Source organism: Marmota flaviventris, chromosome 3, assembly GCF_047511675.1.
Source record: "Marmota flaviventris isolate mMarFla1 chromosome 3, mMarFla1.hap1, whole genome shotgun sequence".
NCBI classification, from domain to species: Eukaryota; Metazoa; Chordata; class Mammalia; order Rodentia; family Sciuridae; genus Marmota; species Marmota flaviventris.
In genome coordinates, this window is record NC_092500.1 from 93,825,876 (window position 1) to 93,848,534 (window position 22,659).

The 22,659-nt window shown below is 37.3% G+C and overlaps 1 protein-coding gene across 3 annotated transcripts in view; it reads right to left on the reverse strand.

Moving 5' to 3' along the window:
• The window catches only part of Dera (deoxyribose-phosphate aldolase), a 118,965-nt gene extending 102,677 nt beyond the window's left edge, over positions 1-16,288 (reverse strand). The window contains exons 1-2 of one of the 3 annotated variants that reach the window (XM_071610115.1): positions 16,200-16,258; positions 12,930-13,119 (exon numbers count right to left, since the gene is read on the reverse strand). In XM_071610115.1, coding sequence (XP_071466216.1) covers positions 12,930-12,978 — 49 coding nt within the window. In that variant the 5' untranslated portion in view covers positions 12,979-13,119; positions 16,200-16,258. Of the gene's footprint in view, positions 1-12,929; positions 13,120-16,199 lie in introns of all 3 variants that reach the window. The other 2 variants (XM_071610116.1, XM_027955991.2) reach the window with 2 other exon arrangements.
• Between the last annotated feature and the right edge of the window lie 6,371 nt (positions 16,289-22,659).

The following is a 22,659-nucleotide window of genomic DNA, read 5'->3' on the forward strand; positions in this document are numbered from 1 at the left end:
AAATATTATTGAAATGCTCAAGAATGGAACAAACTAAATGTTAATAATAAAATTATTTTATTTAAACTTAAGTAAAAATGATAAGCTCCAAAAAATGGTTAAGTACAATATTAGAAATTTAAGATTATATAATATCTATGCCTATTTGTCTTGAAACTTATTCCCCCATTACCATTATCTAGTGGTATGTCCTACTATCACCATATATTATCTCATTTAAATTCATTTCAGGGAAAAGTTATTATATTTACTATGAATTTAATATAATACCTGCTCTCTCCCAGGAACAATTCCTTTTAAATGTTACCTATAGGGTAAGATATAAATTATGAATAACATTTTATAAGGTTGTTAACTTTCATTTCCTAAAATTTGTTAAGTTCATATTATCCTAATACCTAACCTTTTCACTTTTTAAATGACCTGAGAATTGCAATTTTTTCTATTAAAATTTATATATTTGAATTTTAAAGCCAATTTTTAGTTTAAAAAAATGAGTTTATTTTAGTAAAAAAAAAAAATTCTACTATTCTCAAGAAATCACATATGAGGCCCAGCTGGACAGCACATACCCACAATCCCAGCAATCCAGAAAAAGGTTGAGGCAGAAGGTTCACTTGATTACAAGTTCAAGGCCAGCCTAGGCCACATAGCAAGACCCTGTCTCAAAAATAAAAATAAAAAGGGCTAGAGATCCGGCTCCATGGTAGAGCCCTTCTGAGTTCAACCCCTAGTACCTCAAAGGGAGAATGGAAGGAACGAAAGAAAGGAGAAAGAAAAAAAGAGTCCTGTAGGAGCCCCTGCCTCTAATAATTTAAAAGTCATAATATGGCACTAACAAGACTTACTAAATGAACACCTATACTATGGTCTGGCTATGGACTAATTTTCAAAGATGTTGATCATAAAAAATATCAGGAAAAAAAAACAGAATTTGGGATTGAAAAATTCCTACAGTAGAAAATGATGGACAGCAACTCAATGTAAAGGTATTGAATACAGGTCTAATTTCAATTCCTACAGTATCCCAGCATACAATGGGGCTTTAACTGTCCCAGACCCTTTGAATTTCTCCCTCAAGACCCATATTACATTCCAATCTGCAAATACCTTTGTTCACAAGCGGTTACTCTTTAGCTTACAGGTCAGAATTCTCCAAGATTGCGGGTAAAGAGAAGGAGAAGAAATTCTCATCGTGGCTTACTGCCTTCTAGGTACCATGCCAGTTGTTCCACACCTAACACTTCATTTAATATTTACAATTACTCCATGACCTAGCTTTCATTAATCATATTTTTAAAATATGAAAACTCAAAACTCGTACTTAGAAGAAATAGGATTTGAATCCCAGGTATTAACTTGAAAGTCCAATTTCCTTTCAAAAAAAAAAAGAGCTACGTTTAAACAAATGAATAACCATGCCACCATATAGATTTATTTGCAGAAAATTTTAATCGAGGTATCCTACAACTACATAACGTAATTCTCAAACTGGGATAAGAGAACATCCTTTGAAACTAAAGTGAGCTAATTTTGAAAGAAAAAGAGAAAAAACGTATTGTAGATATTATACTTGCCTATATCATCGTCTCACTAACCTTTGATTTGCGGAAAAAAATTAAATGCTCTCTAGATCCCTCCTTACCAGTCTCATGCTCTCCAGCAACACCTTTACTATGCTTAAATATATATTTAAGCACACACATAGGCAGAAGGAGCCTGAGATGCAGGTGTACCCCTTAAACAGCAGGCATCTAACATGTGCTAAAATTCTCTAACTGTAAGCAGACAGGGCTTGAGTTGACATTGTCTCCAAAAACAAACAGACCCCCGCTACATTATGGAGCTCAATGACTGCCAACACTGTCTGGGAATATCTGTTCTGAACTGAATCAGAGTGGAAATCGCCACCTGCTGGGTACTGATTCAAAACATTGCTTTCCCACAGCACCTGATCTCCTGCAATTTCTCCTCAGGAAGTTCTTTTGTGGCACAGGTTTTGACAAGGTGGCTGGTTTTCCCATTGCTTTCAGATGTTCTGTGACAAGTTATCAAAAACATTTAAGCACCAACCTTCTTCCAAAGAGAAGTCATTAGATGTGCCCACTCAGAAGTTAGTCTGAGTTAGTTCTACAATAACTCTGTGGCATTCTCCCTTGTGTTGCACCACAGGGACACAAATATGCCACTGTTGCTCCAATGACCCAAGTGAACCCAAGCAGAGGCGGAAGTCATATGACCAGGGTAGCTCTCTAAAGAAGCTGGATCTTGTCCAATTTTCACAGAGAAGCCTGTTCCTGTCTTCAGGGCAGAATTTAACAGCTACAGAACCAGAAAGCTGAGAAAGGTACTTAAGGTCAGCTGTACAAAGAAACAGTGAACACAAATCAAAATGGCAAGATTGCAGGGATAGCAAGTAGGCTCCCCACAATCAAATATTCCCTTTGGTTAAATAGTTTAAATAGTTAAAAGTATCATTCCCCTCTTAAAGTTTTCTTTTCCAAGAAAAGTAGCTCTTTATACCATCAGTTTTTCCTACCTTAGGAGGAAGTAAATTTTCTATTCTCCAGCATTTAATAGACAGTATTTAATAGAGAAAAGCACCCTGGAAGTTAACTCCTAGGGGTGGGGACAGCATACAGCAAGAAGCTGGTGACACAGAGACAGAATTCCCCCTACTTCCTAAGGGCTCTCCCTAACATCAGCTGACACTCAACTATTCAGGTGTTAAGGATCCACATCCCTAGCCATTTCCTGTTCTAACTCTACACCCATATCATGTATACCACACAAACCAAAAGGTAAATATATAAACACTTGAATTTTAAACACTTTGTATTTTTGTTTCTTATTTTTAAATGTAAGGATGCTGGGGGTGTAGCTCAGTGATACAGGACTTGCCTAGCATGTGTGAGGCCCTGGGTTCAATCTGCAGAACTGCAATTTTAAAAAAAGACAAGAGAAATTGGAAAAAGTTTCAAAAAAGTGGAAGAATGTAAGCTTGACTTCCAAGGTCAGAGATAATCTCCAACAGCAGAGAAGATAATGTCCGTCAGCATTCCAAACAGAGCAACAGCCCCAAAAAATAAAACCAAAGACCAAGCCAGCCTAACAAAAGTACCTGAGTATACATATGTGGAGGAGAGACAGAGGTGGTAACAGGAATGGAGTCAAAATGCCAGGATCTTCAGAGAGTGAGCAAAGTATGTGGGCTTGATTCATCAGGTAGTTATAAGGCCATTTTAAGTTCCTAGAAAAGCAGCATGAGACTGGTAAACAGGGATCTGAAGAGGATTTTTTTTTTTCTGCAAATCACAAGGTACCAAGACAATGATGAAAGTCATATATAATATGTAACAGTAGCTATTCAATACATCCTTTTTCCTTTCTTGAAATTGAACTTTAAAGTCAAATCCTCATGCTTCTACTTATGATTTGTGACTTTTTATTCTTTAAAAATGTGACAAATAGCCAGGCAAGCTGGCACAGGCCTGTAACCCTAGCAGCTTGGGAGGCTGGGGAGGAGGATTGCAAGTTCAAAGTCACCTCAGAAACTGAGCAAGACCTTCTTAAAATACAAAATAAAAATGAGCTGGGGATGTGGCTCAGTAGTTAAGCACCCCTAGGCTCAATTCCTGGTACCAAAAAACAAGTGATAAATAAAGCTAAAGAATTTAACCTTTATTTATTTTGATTTTTATTGGTGCTGAGGATCAACCCAGTGCTTTACCCATGCTAGGCAAGCATTCTACCACTGGGCTACAATTCCAGCCCAGCAATTGTGAATATTAAATGAGATTTGGAACAAGTGGCACGGTACCTAGAAGGCAGGGAGCCACAATAAGACCAAAATAAGTAGGTACCATAGAAGAAGTTAAGGTACCTTAGGAGACCAATGGTGGAAAATCTAGCAGAGAACAAGTAGACCTACAAGAAAAAGGTGAAATAATGAAAGTAACTATTTCAAGAAGACAATATAAAAGCAATTGGAATTATGAATAAGGCTACCATCTATTTATTGCTCAAGAATTATTTAACTCTGTTTCTCATATAATATTCACACTATATTCTTCCAGGTTGAGACTAGGTCCATTCTATAGATTGAGGAAAATATAGCTCAGAGACTAAATTAAGAATTCAAGATCACACAGTACCTGTCAGAGTTATAACAGAAACACAAGTATCTATGATTCCAAGACCCAAGTTATTTCTAGAATGCTGTATATATGTTCTTGAGAGTAAAAAAATATACTACACAATCTGATTACTTGACTCACAATTTTACCAGAACTTATCAAACATTTCCAGTCTTGAGAATTCCCACCTGGTTAACTTAATTTATATACTTGCTGACATTATTTGGCTATTCCCACCAACTAATTCATTTCCTTTGGCTAAAAACAGACTATAATAATAAGTAAAAATACATATTTTTACTAAATAAGAAGATAAATAAAAATTTGTTCTATTTGAAAACAACAATAAATTAATATTTAACAAAATAGGATTTTTCCAGGATGGATAATAAAACCCAGATATAGAAAAACTAGCTATGATGCCACCATTATGATTTACGTGTGTGACAGAATAAGCCTTCCTAGAAATAGGAGGAAGAGGTGCATCAACGACATATTTTTATGGAAGAAACATTAAGATTTTAATCAATACTCTGCCAGGCAGATGAACAAATACAAAATAAAGGCTCTACTCACATAAAGATTTATGATACATTCATGAAACAAGAGAAGGAAAACATAGCAAAGTGTTCAGTCACATTCAATCAATAAAAAAATGGGGGTAGGAAATAAACTGACCACTGGAACTTTGAGTCTTGAAATCCGGAGGACTGTGCTGGCCGGAGAAGGAAGAAAAAGAACTGAACTCCAAGACCAGGTAACACCCCTGATCTACAATTCTACTGGATGACCATTCTAAGTAATATGAAGACTCAAAGAAATTCAGAAACTAGAGGGATTCTCGAGATCATCTGTCCGGTTTTTGTTTTGAGGACACTGATTTACAGCAGTTTTAGATTTATAGCAAAACTAAGCAGAGGTACAGAATTTCTACATATGCCTTGTCCCCACACACGAACTGCCATTATCAACATCTGTCATCATAGTAGAACTGATGAACTTGTTATGTGTCTGTTTGACAAATTTGGAAAATACAAGCCAGCGGACTGAGGTCTTCTGTGTAATGTCAATGGCCAGGTACCACCAAAAACTAGGACTCCTGTACCTGGGTACCAGTCCTGCATTGGTCCTAATCCTGTACCTCTCCCAGTTAAACCACAATGCATTCAAACTTTCTGGCATTCCTTCCACAAGATGTCTAATTTCAACTTGATTTGTGAAAGTAACTATTGTCAAGAAATAAAATGATTTAACTTTAGGACATATAAAGAACTCTACTTTGAGATGTTCTTGAGCATTATCAGCAACAAAGCCTATTTTCTGAACTTCACATGCTACTCACATGACCCACAAGTTCACTATATTATGTAATTACTAGCATAACACTACACACAGTCAACCACAGTATTCATCTGCAGACTAAAATTATTATTTTTTTCTTCCTGGAGGCAGAAATATGGAGGTGTTTTCCCTGATAAAACTCCTATTATATGCCTAAGACATGAATCATGCCTTTTTGTTTAGTGTATCCACATTGTATATGCTACTTGCCCTTTAGTCATTTTGTAGCAGTCTTAGTTATCAGATCAACTGTTGCTGTACTGAATGCTTGTGTTCAAGTAACCCATACTTTACTTTAAAGTAGCCTCAAAACACAGGAATAGTGATGTTGGCAATTCAGAAATGCCAAAGACAAGCAATAAAGTGCTTCCTTTAACTATCATCTCACATCACCATAAGAGTAAGTATAATACAATATTTAGAGAGAAAGACTGCTTTCATATAACATTATGGCATATTGTTATAATTGCTCTATTTGTTATTCTTAATTTCCTTCTGAGCCTAATTTTTAAATTAAACTTTATTATAGGTATGTATTTAGGTACTGGAAAAAAGGTTTCAGACATGACACTTGGGGTCAGACATCCCATAGATAAGGGAGGACTACTGTACTTTTAAATGAGTATCCAAGAGTTACAAAGTTAACTAGTCAATCATTTCAAACAGGGAAACTGCATATCCTGTTGGTGGGAAAGTTTGCTTTCCTTAAAAAGAGCTACCTCTCCAAAAATATTTTAAAATTTGGTGAGAGAAAAAAGCATCTCAAGGTTTCCCCAACTCCTGTAGCTCTTATATGCTTGATGAAGACACAGAGGGGGGCTGGGGATGTGGCTCAAGCGGTAGCACGCTCGCCTGGCATGCATGCAGCCCGGGTTTGATCCTCAGCACCACATACAAACAAAGATGTTGTGTCCGCCGAAAACTAAAAAATAAATGTTAAAAAATTCTCTCTTTTTCTTTAAAAAAAAAAAAAAAAGACACAGAGGGTAGTAGTTGTTCTCTATATATGTGTTCAATGAGTAAGTTTGAGGTTATATAACACAGGTAAGGTAACTGTATCCAAAATGTTTGATACAAAAAGTGTTTCAGATTTTGAATTTTAGGGATTTCCAAATATGTGCATATACACACATACATAATGAGATATTTGGGGCATGGGATCCATGTCTATGTATAAAATTCATTCATGTTTCTATAGTTTTGGGGTTTTTTATTGTTTGGGGGTTTGTTTGTTTATAGTACTAGGGAGTGAACCTAGGGCTTTACACATGCTAGGCAAATGTTCTACCACTCAGCTACATCCCAGTCCTTATTCGTGTTTCATATATGCAGAGTGTGAGGGTAATTTTATGCAATATTTTTTAGTGCACCTCAGTGTAGACTACAAGTAATCACATGAAGTCAGTTATGGAATTTTCCACTTCTGGCATCATGTCAGTACTCAGAAAGTTCTGAATTTTGGAATATTTTGAATTTTGGATTTTTGGATTAGGGATGCTAAACTGGTAATGACTGCTTAAAGACAAGTCCAAAATTTTTTTGAAGGTAAGGAGAGGGTCAGGGAAACTAAACTTTGTAGAGATACAAAACTAAAATAAATGGGTTTCTTCCTTGGAAAATTAACAGAAGCGCTGAAGTTTCTCCATACATACTGAAAGAAATAATCTCCCTCAAAACTGCAATACACACAGTACAACTGAGCTCCTTCATCCATTGCAGTGAGGATCATTACGACTTCTTTCCCTCCCCAGAGTCTACAACACAAACTTAATTCACAAAATTCAGAGAAAATAAAAATATTTTCCCTCCCAGAAAACTAATTACTTTTTGCTGGTAAACAATCTCATATCTACAGCTAATTGGAGATCCTTAAATACTCCCATGTCAATTTCCAAAATGATCATCAAGAACACCGTATTTCCATCAGTCATTGGCATCTTTGAATAAAGCATTCTTCTTGTTGGATACTCTGCACCTCTCAATAGGTACTTACATAACTGCCTCACCTCCTGATCCTTCTGATATGTTTTCATGTCCATTTTATCAAAATTTTCTCACTTACTTCAATCAGAAAATAAAAGATTAACTTCTCCCCATATTTGCTTACAGAAATTTTGCTTACTAAATAGAAAAATGATATACATACATATAAAGATAAGAATGACAGAATTTGTCAAAATGATATAAAGTAAAGAGTCTCTGAATCTCTAATTAATCTATGACTACAGCTTACATCAGAATTCTGAATCTGCAGTGTTCATGACAGAGTTGTAGAATGCAGGTTCCTGGCCTTCTCCCCACAATGCAAACAATTAAAGCTATTTGGGGGCTCAGGAATCTTCATGTTTAACAGGACTCTCAGATGATTCTGATATAGAAACACAGAAGGATGGTAGAGAAGGAGATAATGCAACAGATTAAAGTCAATCAGAGAGAGCTGAGTTTCAAATTCAGTATTGTCTCCAGTCATGTGATCATAGATTTAACTTCCCTAGGCTTCAGTTTACTCCTCTGTTAACAGAAGGATGTAGGACTGATAATTAAGATGCCTTTCTGCTACAAAATTCTGTAATATTTTTTAAGGTAGCATTATAAATGTGACACTCTTAAATTTTCTTACAAAATAGCATTTGAAATGTTTATAAGAAGCAATATTTACTAAAGGATTTCTACATTAGAATTTAGAGGTCTTGCAGTGCATGGCGGCCTGTGCCTGTAATCCCAACAACTTGGGAAGCTAAGGCAGGAGGATCTCAAGTTCAAGGGCAGCTTCAGCAATTTATCAAGGTCCTAAGCAACCCAGTGAGATTATGTTTCTCAAAATAAAGAATAAGAGACAGGGATGTCAGTCAGTGGTTAAGCACCCCTAGGTTCAGTCCCTGGTACCAAGAAAAAAATAATAGTAATTTAGGAGTCTCTGTACCTTAAGCATGCCAGATACCTAGTTCAAAGTCAAATTGTACATACTTGTGCGCGCACACACACACACATACACCCCTATCTATCTTGAATGTTAGGGCAGGTGTCCACAAAGTGTTCAACTGAAAAGCTTATCAGAATCAGGGATAAGAGCAGTTAATTAGGATATTTTTCCAGATTTTAAAGACAACAATTTGACATCATTAACCACATTCTAAAAGAACATGGCACCAGCTAAGTGGCACCTTTTTTGGAAGTAATTACCAGCAGCTACTTTTATCTCAGGCATTGCTTTGGGGGAGAAAGGCCTAACTATACAGAGAGCTAGAAGTTGCAACCCGAATGTCTCAACATTTTAAAAAATCTGTACAGTTTGCCGGAGCTGAGATTAAACATTTATCCTTCTCTTGCAACCACTTTGGTTTCCAGGGAACTGACTGTTACAGCTCAGGCAGGCTGAGGAGCGGTACATCCGTAGACACACAACACACAGCAAAGTTGACTGAAAATTTTCAAAGTGTCTTTTTATGCCTTTAACTCAAAGATGAACACATTTCAAGGTGACCCAATCCTCAAGTGACAGAGAGTGTTTTAAAAGGGCCAGAACTCTCCACTTAAACAATTTCTAGTGACATGTTTAAATCACATCCTCAAGGGCTCTGTCTGCTGTCTCATTTACTAGTCTTTCTTTCCTGGCAGAGGCATCCCATTTTAAATGAGTGCTTGAAGTTTGTCTTCCTTCCTAATAATTAAAATCCACAGAGCTCAGCTGCTTTTAAACAATGTTTTTTAACTTAGCAGGCACCATGAAGGACTTTTAATTATTTAATTATACAACAAATTCAAATTATTTCTTTATAATTTTTCTATTTATCAAAGCAATATCAGAATAACAAAAGATAGCTTACAATCAAAAGGTAAAATACTTCAAAGTAGAATGAAAGTAAGCTTTCATAAAAGGATGTACCATTTAAAATGTAAAAATGTACACAGTCACTATGTTGACTCTATATGTATTTCATATATAGAAGGATTTTTCTTCACTAAAATATTCTTAGCCACTATAATATAATGAAAAGATTACATCAAAAATCTGAAAATTGGGTTTCCTATATTTAACGAAACATGCCAGGCTGCTTTTGCTTAGTGTCCTTGTACAAGCTATTCCCTGTCAGAAATATCCCTTCCAAAAAAAAACACCTCCCCTGGACTGTCAGTGACTTCATCTTTATCTTTCCTACCATGTTTCTATTGTCAGCTTTATCATAGTGTATATAATGATTTACAAGAATGAGCTCAGGGAGAGCAGAAACCAGGTTAGTCTCTCCTTGGTATCCATTACCAAGTGCCAGAACACTAGGCACTCCACATAGAAAGTTCCTATGTGTACAAAAGTAAAATTTTTCATTTTATTCTGGCCCCTTTCTCCCTTCTTTCCTAAGCAAATACTCTAAACCAGTGGGATAAAAATGAGGGAGGTGAAAAGACAGGCATTTGAGCCAGGTTGCAATGGGGGCACCCCATATCCAGAGTGGGTTTATAGGAACCCAAACAGGGAAGAGGACGCCTGCACATGGGGCAGCTCAGAGTCTACTCATAAGGAGAGATTCTGCATGAAGGGGCTGCCAGATAAGGAAAGCAAAGCCTAGGCAGGCCCTTGAGGTTATCCACATGGAAAGGTAGCCTGGCACAGAGGGCCACAGACAATGACTAGGGTAAGTGGGATGGATATCCACGCGGACAGCAGCCTGCTGCAAGGGGGTGGAGGGCAAGCAAGATGGGGAGAGCTGGCCAACTCAGGTGCCAGAGTCTGAGACAGTTAAGAAAAACTTGACTAGGGGTAGAAGAAGTGTGGCCCTGCGTGAGGAGAGTTTCAAATATGAAAAGGGAGAACGATGGAATAAATCCTATAGTGTTGGACCAGAACTAGACATATCTCTTAGTGAACTCTTGGCTTTCCTGATATAGAGAGATACTGATAGAATAATAATAGGTAGATACAGAAGTAAATTTATGTTGCTGAACACGTGCACACACATCACACATGTACACACACATACATTTTTCAATTCTGCTAACTGAGGGGCTTAGGAACAGGGACATCCCAGTTACTGCAGCATACCTAGTATTCAGAACTTAGCTTCTTAATATCATTATCCACTGAAAAAATGTTCCTTGGCGAACAGGCTCCAGTATGGGAACAGAAAATTTAAGATATGCTCGAAACACCCTTGAGACAGAAATGAAGAAAAGTAGCAGTTGGAGGGAGGGGCAGCTACAGAAGAACAGAGGTACTTTATAATTAGACAGAGGGGAGTGAAAGGAGAGGTGGGTGTATGGGAAAAGGAATGATAGTAGGATGAATCAAACATTATTATCCTATGTGCACATATGATTACACAACCAGTGTGATTGTACATCATGTACAACTAGAAAAAAGAGAAATTACACTCCATCAATGTATAATATGTCAAAATGCATTCTACTGTCATATATAATAATAAGAATAATTTTTTTTAAAAAAAGAGGGAGCTGGGGATATAACTCAGTTTGTAGAGTGCTTGCCTCACATGCACAAGGCCCTGGGTTCAAGCCCCAGCACCACTAAAAACAAAAAAAGAAGAAATGTAGCAATTGGACATGATAGCACACAACTATAATCCCAACTACTCTGGAGGCTAAGGCAGAAGGATCACAAGTTCAAGGCCAGTTTGAGCAACTTAGTGAGATCCTGTCTCAAAACAAAAATAAAATTAAAAGGGCCAGTGATGTAGCTCAGTGGTTTCAATCCCCAATACTAACAAAAAAAAAAAATTTTTTTTGTTTTAATTAAATTATTAAAGAAAGAGAAAGTGGGACATAGTGGTATATGTCTGTAATCCCAGCAACTTGGGAGGCTGAGACAGGAGGATCACAAGCTTAAAGCCAACCCTAGCAAATTCAGCAAAGTCCTAAGCAACTTCATGAGATTTTGTCTCAAAATTTTAAAAATGAGCTGGGATGTGAGTCAGTGATTAAGTACTCCTAAGTTCAATTCCTGATACCAAAAAAAAAAGGAAGAGAAGTCAGCTAGAAGGAGCTACTACTATCAAAATCTGAAAAGACTTGAGTATTAAAGTAAATAATAATAGTTAACAATTATAATTAATTGGGAAGATAAGAAACCTCAAATACATAATAACATAAATAAGTAACTGGGCTGGATTTGTAGCTCAGTTGGTAGAGCACTTGCCTAGCATATGTGAGGCACTGGGTTCAGTCCTCAGCACCACATTAAAAAAATAAAATAAAATGAAAGTATTGTGTCAATCTACTATAAAAAATACTTTTTAAAAAACTGTAATTGAATAAATATTAATTAAAGTTGGCAGAGGAAAAAGATACCTAACTAGTTTCAAAGTACCTACCATAAAATACATATTAATTACAAAGGCTAAAACTTAACTTTACAGTGGAGTAGCATGGCAGATACCATCTTATTCAAGTGATCAAAATATCACCAATTATGAGACCAATCAAAATCATGTGCTACCACCAAGATGCAATGAGAAAACAGCATAATTTCTGTGGTATTCCTGGGAAAGATGCATAACTTACATCTAACCACAAAAAAATATTAGCTTATAAGCAGGAAATACTAAAGTATCCAGGGTTGGTGGAACCCAATGTCAATCACGCATTTTCCTCAAATGGTTCAGAGGGAAAAATTCTTTGTATGGTATATGAAACTCTGCTAAAGGTTTGAGATTGTTTCAAAGTTAAAAAAAAATATTATTATGGCTTATAATCACTACTCCATGAGAGAAAAAGAAATCCATCAAGATAAATATCACAATCACATAAAAATAAGGACATTTTTCTCATTAGGAATCATGTACTTTGACTCTGTCAAAGTGATAATATTGGCATTGGTATCTTACTACTGTCTAATCTGCTTACTCCAAGTGTAGCCAGTTGTCCAGTTTTGGATCTTTCAGAAAGATCAAGTTCAGAATTGCACATTGCCTTTAGTTGGCCTGTTTGTACAAAGTTGATGTTATTTTATTTGGACCTTTATTCCTTATTTTGTTCACTTATATGTGGTGCTGAGAATTGAACCCAGAGCCTCATACATGCTAGGCAAGCGTTCTACCACTGAGCCACAACCCCAGCCCCCCCCAACTCTTTTTATTTTTTATTTTATGACAGGGTCTTGCTAAATTGATTAGAGACTCACTAAATTGCCGAGGCTAGCTTTGAACTTAGAATCCTCCTGCCTTAGCCTCTTGAATCACTTGGATTACAGATGTGCACCACCACATCCACGAATATATATTGTAAGTATTAAGAAGAAAAAACATTGGCATAAACAATGCCGCAGTCTGGCTGGGCACAATTCAGGAGCCACTTGTCAAAAGAAACTAACTTTATTTTTAGAACACACACACCAAACCACACAGCTCCTCAGGAAAACCTTCAGAGCCCAACTGCCACCACCAGCTTCCCACAGGCATCTCAACCTCCCCCCCTCCTCCTGCTCTTGAGGCCGATTACCTGGGTCCTGTGGGCGGAGCCAAAAAAGTCCCCCAATGAGTAGCTCCATGGTCTGAAAGGGCGGGGAAACAGCCCAATGAGCATCACCGCAGAGGAGCCAATCAGTTGGCAGCTAGAAGTTGCTGGGCCGCTGTGAGCCAATCATCAGCTGGCAGCTGGAAGTTTGCTGGGGCCCCTTCTGGCTGTGGCTCTCAACAAAAACAAATTAATCGATTGCATTATTTAAAAAAAAAAAAAACTCAAGTTAACTGCACTTGAGAAATTCCTTGTAGAAATCTAAAAATTTTCAATTCTACTTGACCACATGAATGAAGAGTTAAAGTTTTCACACATTTAGTAAAGAATATGCTACCTTATTCTTTTAATTTTAAGTAGAGATTGGTTTTTTTAACTCAAGCTTTTTTTGTTTGTTTGTTTGTTTGTTTGTTTTTTGGTATCAAGGGATTGAAGCCAGGAGTCTTTAACCACTGAGCCACATCCCCAGCCCTTTTGTGATTTTATTTAGAGATAGGGTCTCACTGAGTTGTTTAGTCTCCTGGAGTTGCTGAGACAGGCTCAGAACTTGTGATCCTCCTGCCTCAACCTCCCAAGCTGCTGGGATTATAGGCATGCACCACCACACCCAGCTAAAGATAAACTTTAATGTCCTCTATCTCAATAATTATGATAATGAATATTCTGGAAAGATTATATTAGTCATTTCTCACTTGAAATTCACAGATTTCTTAAACTGTTTACATTTTGTGTACAACTGAAGAGATATTCCACTTTCCTAAGAAAACTATTAAGAAAACATTTGAAAAGAAGCAACACTAGGTTCATCTTTTAAAAGCCTCTTGACACACCTTTAAGACAAAAGTCGTCACAAAACTGAATTTTAACAACATTCAGAAAGAGGAAGAAGGTTCAGTACTTTACTGAACCTGTCCCCATGTTGGGGCAACCAGGTGGATACCCAAGGTCCCCAAGCAGGAAGTAGTTCTAAATTTATTCCTTCATTCAAGGATATTTCTGAGGGTCATCTGTGTTACAGAAACTATTTTAACCAAGTGCCTGGGATACATAAGCAAACAAAAGGAAGATCACCGCCCCTGTGATACCTAAATTTTAGGCAAAATTAAGAGAAGTCTAGGAAAAGAGAGAAGATATCCATTAATTTTAATAGACCACAGAGGGTGTAATAGGAATAGGAGGGCCACAGAGACATGATAGAGTGGTTCTCAAAATTGAACTTAGAATCACTCAGATGACTTGGTAAATCTCAGAATGCTGGGCTCTACCTTCTAACATCAAGATTAGAGGGTCTATTCCCCATTTGGAAAACCTCTTTGTATGTCCAAATGCCATGCTAAAAATGTTTTCATTGCAGGGTTTTTATCATGAGGGTCAGATTTCATGTCAAATCTTTCTTTTTTTTAAGTCCATGAACTAGAAGTATATATAGTACACTGAAATAAACATTACAATAATTAGATCACAAATAATTCTAGTCTTTCTTGTGCTAACCGTATTTTCTAAAATTTTTACAATAAACATCAATTTCTTTTTATAATAAAGTTAATTCATCTAAAAAATTAGTTGCAGTGTTAATTAAAAGCACTTTCAATTTCAAAACACTATAAAACTCATCAATCAATACGATGCATAAATTAATACTGAATGATTTTCCCCTAGTAAATAAATAATTCAAATAGCTTACTTTAGTATTTGAGGCCAAATCTCTCTAAATTAAAGGTAAATACCAGTTAAGGAAAAACACCTTTGCAATATATCTGATTTTAATGAAGAAACTAATAAAAACAAAGCTATGATCATTTAAAAAGGGGCATGAAAATCACATTTATTCTAAACAGCAATTGTTTTTGTCTATACTATTATTCTTCAACAAATAAATGAAAGTGATTCTAATTTTTGCAAACTAAAAAACTAACAATAGTTTAATTGTATTACTTGAAAGAAAAACCTTAAAACTTAAGTTTCGGGGAAATTATGGCATATCCTCATTGTGACCTAGTCACATAGCCAGTATCCTGGAAATACCAAAGTAAGACACAAAAACACTACAACTCTAGCCCCCATCCATCTTTCAAGATCTTCCAATCTAGCAAATACTCATTTGTTGTTAAAGTTTACATTCCAGAGATAGAACTTCAAGTTTAAAACATAATCTTCTGGAGAGGAGTGACTAAAACAGAATGCATTTCATGAAGAAATTAACTGTCTATAAAAGCAGATTTAGACTCTAACACTCAACAAAAATTCCACTCTTAAAGTTACAATTGTTTAATAATAATCATTTTTAAAGTACCTGTTTGAATTTTCGAAAAATAAGTCCTGAAAACAGAACTTTCTTACACACTGTTATTTATTTAGCTCTTACTATGCACCCACAATGTACTCCTTTACATGTATCTTCTTATTTAATCTCCAAATCATGAGGTAAATACCTTTGTAATAACTATTTTACAGATAAAGAAACTTGGAATGCTGTAAAAAAAAATCATATAGCTAATAAGTTAAAGATTCAGAATATTAAAGCTAGCCAAGTTATATATTCAAACCACTAACCTTATGTGAATTACAAATTTTTCGTTTAGGAAATATGAAATAAGCTTTCTAACCAGTAATATCTGAACTAATACCAATAAGAGGAAAGATGGAAACTGGAGGTGTATCTCAGTGGTAGAATGCTTGCCTAGTACATGCTAGGCAGGGCCTTGGGTTTGGACCAGCAAAACAATAAGTGAAAAATGGTAAAAGAATACAGGCACTTTTACAATTTTGATAAACAGCTAAGATCATACACAATTTACGATGCTATATATTTTGCACAGAGCCATGACTACTTTTCCAACCAGCATGGCACCTGGGGGAGAAAGGCCATTTTAGAGATAGTTATGTTAAAAATTATTTTTAGAAATCCAGCATTAAATCGCATACGTATTGAATTAAAAGGGGGAAAGCAAGGTTTTTGTCTGGTTTTATTTGGGGTTTTGCTGTTGTTTGCAACCAGAGAATTAAGAGGTGAACGGCTAGGGCGAAAGATGCAAACCAATCCTTCCCCACTCCTCCCGCTCACAGGAACCAGGCGAGGGCGCCCAGGCCACAGAGCTCAGCGGGGCTCCGCCTCTGCCTAGGGTCGCCGCCGCCGGCGCCACCGCTTCCCGGCCGCCGGGAACCTCTGCGGACGCTCGGCCGGCGCGGGCCCCGCGCGAAACACCGCGGAACGGGAAGCGGGGAAAAGGAAGGAGGCGACCCGGGGGCCCTTACCGAGCTCGGTGCCCCGAGTGTGAGCAGCCATGACGCTGGCCGCCACCGCGCTCCCGCCTCACTTCGCGTTCAGCCCTTCCGCCTTCGGCCCGTCTCGCGCCGCCTAGCCCCGCCCCCGCCGCTCCCGCCGCTCCCGCGACTCCAGCCTCGGCAGCACTGTCTAGCCTCTGCCCTTCCCTGCCCCGAGTTCCTGCCTTCCCTGGTGCCCTGCTACCCCGCCCGGGTACGCGCCCCCCGGCACTGCCCCGGCATTGCTCCCAAAACAGGTTTAAAATGCTAAACTGGACTCGTTGGGGTAGACCTGTAAATTCCAGGAAATCGGGAGGCTGGGGCAGGAGAATCGCAAGTTCGAGGTCAGCTTCTGTAATTTAGCAAGCCCGGGTCTCCAAATAAAAAGGGCTGGAGTTGTGGCCCAGTGGTAGAGCACCCCCGGGGAACCTAGAGTAACCGAAGAAAAATAAATTAGCTGAAGTTGCCCAACTGCGCTGAAATATATGTGTATAAAGGAACTTTTAACTAAGATTACATGACAATAGGGAAGAGGAAACCCCTACCCCACACACACACATAGCCCTCAAATTCTGGCCAAGCCCCTGAGCTCTAATCTGAAATGTCATCAGTGATCCTTTAGATACACGTGAGAGCAACCAAGGAGCAATCCAGAGCACCAAAGCACACTGTGACTTCTGAAATCCGTGAAAGAACAGCTATGTGGCCTGAAAAACCAAGGGCCTAAGACTGAGACCTGGTTCTCAGCCTAGCTCCAATGATAATTAAATATGTGATAGGGCACAGATCAAGCACACTGCTGACCTTCCTTTTCCTCACCTGTAAGAGATAATCTTGACAAATTTTTTGGTCTCTAAACTTCTTCAATCTCTAAAATTCTATGATTCTGTGATACTAAGGTTGTCTGGTGGCACTCAACAACTTCATCTTAAGTTACTAGCCAATTTATCTGCCCTCATAATCAGAGGCATCGAGTTCTATGGAAAGAGGAGGAAAAAAAAAAAACTCTCATTTGTGGCCTGTTTACCATGAGGCAATTATTTTTCTAGATCCTTTTAGATGTATGAAAGCATTTGAGTTTCAAGAAAATCCTGCCAGTTCTATATTATATTGCCACACTTAACAGACAGCAAGTTCTGTAGAGAAAGGCATGCTAGTACAGTGGAAAAATGGTGGACTCCAAAAAGGCCCAAACTTATTAAAATGCCATGTATTCTACTTAATGATTAGAAGATTCTAGGAATACTTATCTGCAAAATGGAGATGATCAAAAGTATTTGATTTGCAAAACTATACACCTGTAAAGCACCAAGTACATAGCATGGCACATAGTAAGTGTTCAATAAATGGAAGCCATTAATATTAGCTATAATCGAGCTAAAAGGAAAATAATCCTGCTTTTACTCCCTTACATTGAGCTGCCTTTCAGATTTATTCACATACAGCAACTGCTGAATATTTTGGATTCATATATGTAATAGCTTTTACCTTTATTTTTATTTAATCCTGGGAGAAAAGCAGACCCTGAAAAGCCTGGAGCTAGGCTAGAAATTACAACCAGACCATTGTTCCCTAGATGAACATAATAAGCAAAATACCAACATCAGCCAAGGCCATTGTGACCAACATGAATCAAAAACAAGGCAACTTGTGATCCTATCTGAACACGGAAAAACTGTGAATATTGTACAATCCACAAAAAATGACCAAATAGTTCTTATCCCAGCTAATACAGATGATTGCCACTTATTTTCCCATGAGTTTAGCCTCACCCCGTTCTTCCTGTTTTGGATAAATATGAAACCCTTCATACAATTATCACCATTTTTTGCCAAATCCAATCCATGAGAAAGCCTGCCTCCCTTAACCTTCCCCAAACCTCCCACACAAACCCAAATCCTGTTTGTAACACCATCTTACAGAGACCCCTAATGGTTCTCTATGGTGAACAAGTCACACTTTGTCAATCCACAGGTATATTCCTGGTGGATTTTAGCTCTTGAGACCACTAACACTCCTAAAAGAATCAAAAACAAGAAATGGAATTCCATTATCGGGGTAGATACAACTCCAAGCCAGATTCCAAGCCATTTGTTATGAGTCCGTGTATAACATAAATTTATTATTTAAACTGTGATATCCTAGCTTAACAGGGGGGGAAAAAAAACCCTAAACTAAAGTCAGTAAAGCCACCTGAAATTATATTTTGGGAGGGTTTCAAGATGGCGGATTAGAAATGGTTGCTTTCCTGGCTACTGTGTGGCCTGAAACCAAGAAAGCAGACAGGCAGATTCTCAGCAAGGTGGGTGAACAAAAAAATGAGGGACTTTTTTGGAATTTAATACTGGACATTCAAAGCAGATTGGGGACTCGAGAGGTTGGACATAATAAGAAATCCCCAGTGGCATAGCCAATGCCACAGCCAGAGACACCAGCCAGAGCAGTCCCTTAGTGAGCAAAGTGGAGGGATAAGGGAACTAAAGGAACACATATTTTTAGGAGGCCTTAGGCATGGATGGGTACAGAGAGTTTAGAGATCAAAGACACGGCCTGACTAAACTGAAACGTGTGCTGCACAATATCTTTATGTTGGAAAGAAGGCAAATCTCTCCTGGTTGCATGTGGAGGTGCAGGGATAGTTCACTGAGGGAGCTAAGTACTAGCAAACCCTAGTCTGGCCAGAAATACAGAGCTGGCAAACCCACATTGTGTGACATAGAGTGTGTTTAAGTGACCAGGAGAAAATCGAACATGGAGAGAGGTTTACATAGGGGACTACCTGGTCATGGAAACCCACACAGCTCCACCCCTCCCCCTCCAATCTGGCTGTTTACAGGCCCAGCTGGGAGAGGCACTAGTCTCTTGAATTGCAGGTCTCTCAAATTCCTGGCTGGGAATTCAAAAGGGTGAAGGTGGGATAGATTGAGTTTGGAGGCTGAACCCAAGACCAGGAAACATAGGGTCACAGGAGACATAGTGGACTAAGAAGTGGCTCCTCTACCACATAAGTGGAACCCAGGGAAGATCCCTGGGATGCAGTCTTGCAATGTGGACCCACAATCTCTAGGCCCTGGAGGTGCTGATTTAAATCTCCTGAACAACTGGCATTCAGCAAAAAGCCTGGGATTATATTTCTCACACTAGCAACTCCACCCTGAGTGTGGAGCAAGTATCATGCTCCAGATGACCCTACCTAACACTGCTGAGAAGGGAAGCTGAGAATCTTTTGAACTCCAATAGAAATAATTCTTTAAAATTTTTTTTCTTTTTTTTTCTTTCTTTAAATTTTCATTGAGATTTTTTTCTTTTCTCCTATTTTCTTTTCTCTGTTTAATTGTGACCTTAATGGTTCATGGACATTTATACATATTCACTTTTTTTTTTCTCATTTCTAGAATTTTTCAAGCCAGTTATTTTTCAAGATCAGTTTTTTGAGGACTAAGATGTTTGCTTAGTGTATTTCAATTTCTTTAATTACTTTTTTTTTAAGTTTTACTTTATAAATTTTTTCTTTCACTTATGTTTCCCTTTATTCTCTTTCTCTGTTTTCTTCTGCTAATAGCCAATCTTGATTGTTCTCTTTTTTACCCTTCCTTTAATTTTTTTACTTATATCTTCTCTACTCTTCCTTCATATTCATCACATCCTACATCACTTCTGTTCTCTCCCTGCTCACCATTCAAAATTGTAAACCCTTTTGCAAACATATTGTGTTTTATTGTAGGCAATAACTGATCATATCATTTCTGTTAATTATGACAATTAACATTGCAGATGTCTATTATGGTTTGGATGTGAGGTGCCCCCAAAAGCTCACTTGTGAGACAATGCAAGAGGTTCACAGGAAAAATGATTGGGTTGTGAGAGTCTTAACACAATCAGTGTTAAATCCCCTAATAGGTAAATAGAAAATAAAAGTGAAAACAGCAAAGGGAAATACTACACTAGAAGAACAGCCAATCAAAGGAGAAACTAATACAAATTTAAAACCAGAAATAAATCAAAATGACAGGGAATAAAAATCATATCTCAATAATAACACTGAATGTAAATGGCCTAATCTGATCAATCAAAAGACATAAACTGGCAGACTGAATTTAAAAACAAGACCCAACAACATGCTGTCTCCAAGAGACTCACCTCATAGGCAAAGACATCCACAGAATGAAGGTAAAAGAATGAGAAAAAACATATCATTCACATGGATCTCATAAACAAGTAGAGGTTTCTATCCTCATATCAGATAAAGTGGACTTCAAGTCAAAGTTAATCAGAATGAACAAAGAAGGATGTTTCATACTGCTTATGAAATTACACATCGGCAAGACATAACAATTGTAAATACTTATGCCCCCAAGCAATGGATCTTCTGTGTACATTGGATAAGCCCTTCTCAATTTCAAGAATCAAACAGACCACAACACAATATTACTGGGTGACTTTAAAACACCTCTCTCACCACTGGATAGATCCTCCAAAAAACTAAATAAAGAAGGTATGGAACTAGAAAATAAAATTAATAGTTTAACAATCATATATAAAATATTTCATCCATCAATAACTGAATACACTTTCTTCTCAGCATACCTTAGACCACAAAGCAACTCTTAGCAAATACAAAAAAAAAAATAGAGAAAATATCTTGCATTCCATCAGATCATAATGGAATGAAATTATAAATCAACAATAAAATGAAAAATAGAAGCTACTCTAACACCTGGAGATTAAATTATACACTATTGCATGACCAATGGATAGCAAAAGAGATCAGGGATGAAATTTTAAAAAATACTCAGAGGCAAATGAGAATAGAAATACAACATATCAAAACCTCTGGGGCACTAAGAGGGCAGTTTGTTCTAATAGGGAAGCTCATTGCATTGAGTTCATTCATTAAAAATTAGAAAGTTACCAAATAAATAATTTAACATTACATCTCAAAGCCCTAGAAAAAGAAAAAGAAATCAACACCAAAAGCAGTAGAAGATAGGAAATAATTAAAATCAACACTGAAAACAATGAAATTGAAACAAACAAAAATAAATTAATGAAATCAATGAAACATAAGTTGGTTCTTTGAAAAAAAAAATAAAATTGATAAACCCTTTGCCAAGCTAACAAAGAAAAAGCGAAAACTCAAATTATTAAAATTGTGATGAAATGGACACTACTAAACTACAGATAATAATCAGAAAACTATTTTGAAAATTTATACTCTTATAAAATAGAAAATCTTGATGCCATTGACAAATTTCTATAGACTTATGACATACCCAAATTGAATCAGAAGGACATAGAAAGAAATGTTTTTGGGGGGAGTACTAGGGACAAACTCAGGGGCAATAGATCACTGAGCCACATCCCCAGCCCTATTTTGTATTTTCTTTAGAGACAGGGTCTCACTGAGTTACTTAGCACCTTGCTTTTGCTGAGGCTGGCTTTAAACTCGCCATCCTCCTGTCTCTGCCTCCTGAGCTGCTGGGATTACAGGTGTGCACCACTGTGCCTGGCAGAAAATTTAAACAGATCAATTTCAAGCAATGAAATTGAAGATGCCATGAAAAGCCTACCAACAAAGAAAAGTCCAGGACCAGAGGGATTTTCAGCTGAGTTCTACAAGACCTTCAAAGAAAAATTAATACCAATCCTCCTCAAATTATGCCATAAAATAGAAAAGGGGGAACCCTTCCAAACTCATTCCATGAAGCTAGTATCACCCTGATACCATAACCAGACAAAGACACATCAAGGAAAGAAAACTTCAGACCAATATCCCTGATGAACATAGACACAAAAATGCTTAATAAAATGCTGGCAAATAGCACACAAAAAGACATTAAAAAGATAGCGCACCACAATCAAGTATGGGGTTCATACCAGGGATGCAAATTTGGTTCAACATATGGAAACCAACAAATGTAATTCCTCACATCAATAGACTTAAAGACAAGAATTACATAATTATATCAATAGATGCAGAAAAAGCATTTGATATAATACAGCATCCATTCATGTTCAAAACCCTAGAAAAACTAGGGGTAGTAGGAATATACCTCAAAATTGTAAAAGCTATACATGTTAAACCCAAGGCTGACACAATCAAACTGGAGAAAAATTGAAAGCATTCCCTCTAAAAACTGGAAGAATACAAGGATGTCCTCTTTCAGTACTTCTATTCAACAGCCTTTGAAACTCTAACCAGAGCAATTAGAAGAAAGAAATTAAAGTAATACAAATAGGAAAAGAAGAACTCAAACTATCCATATTTACCAACAACACGATTCTATATTTAGAAGACCCAAAAACCTTCATAAAAAAACTTTTAGAACTCATAAATGAATTTATCAAAATAGCAGAATATAAAATTAATACCCCATAAATCAATTGTGGTCCTGTACATCAGTGATGAATCAAGTGAAAGAGAAATTAGGAAAACTAACTCATTCACAGT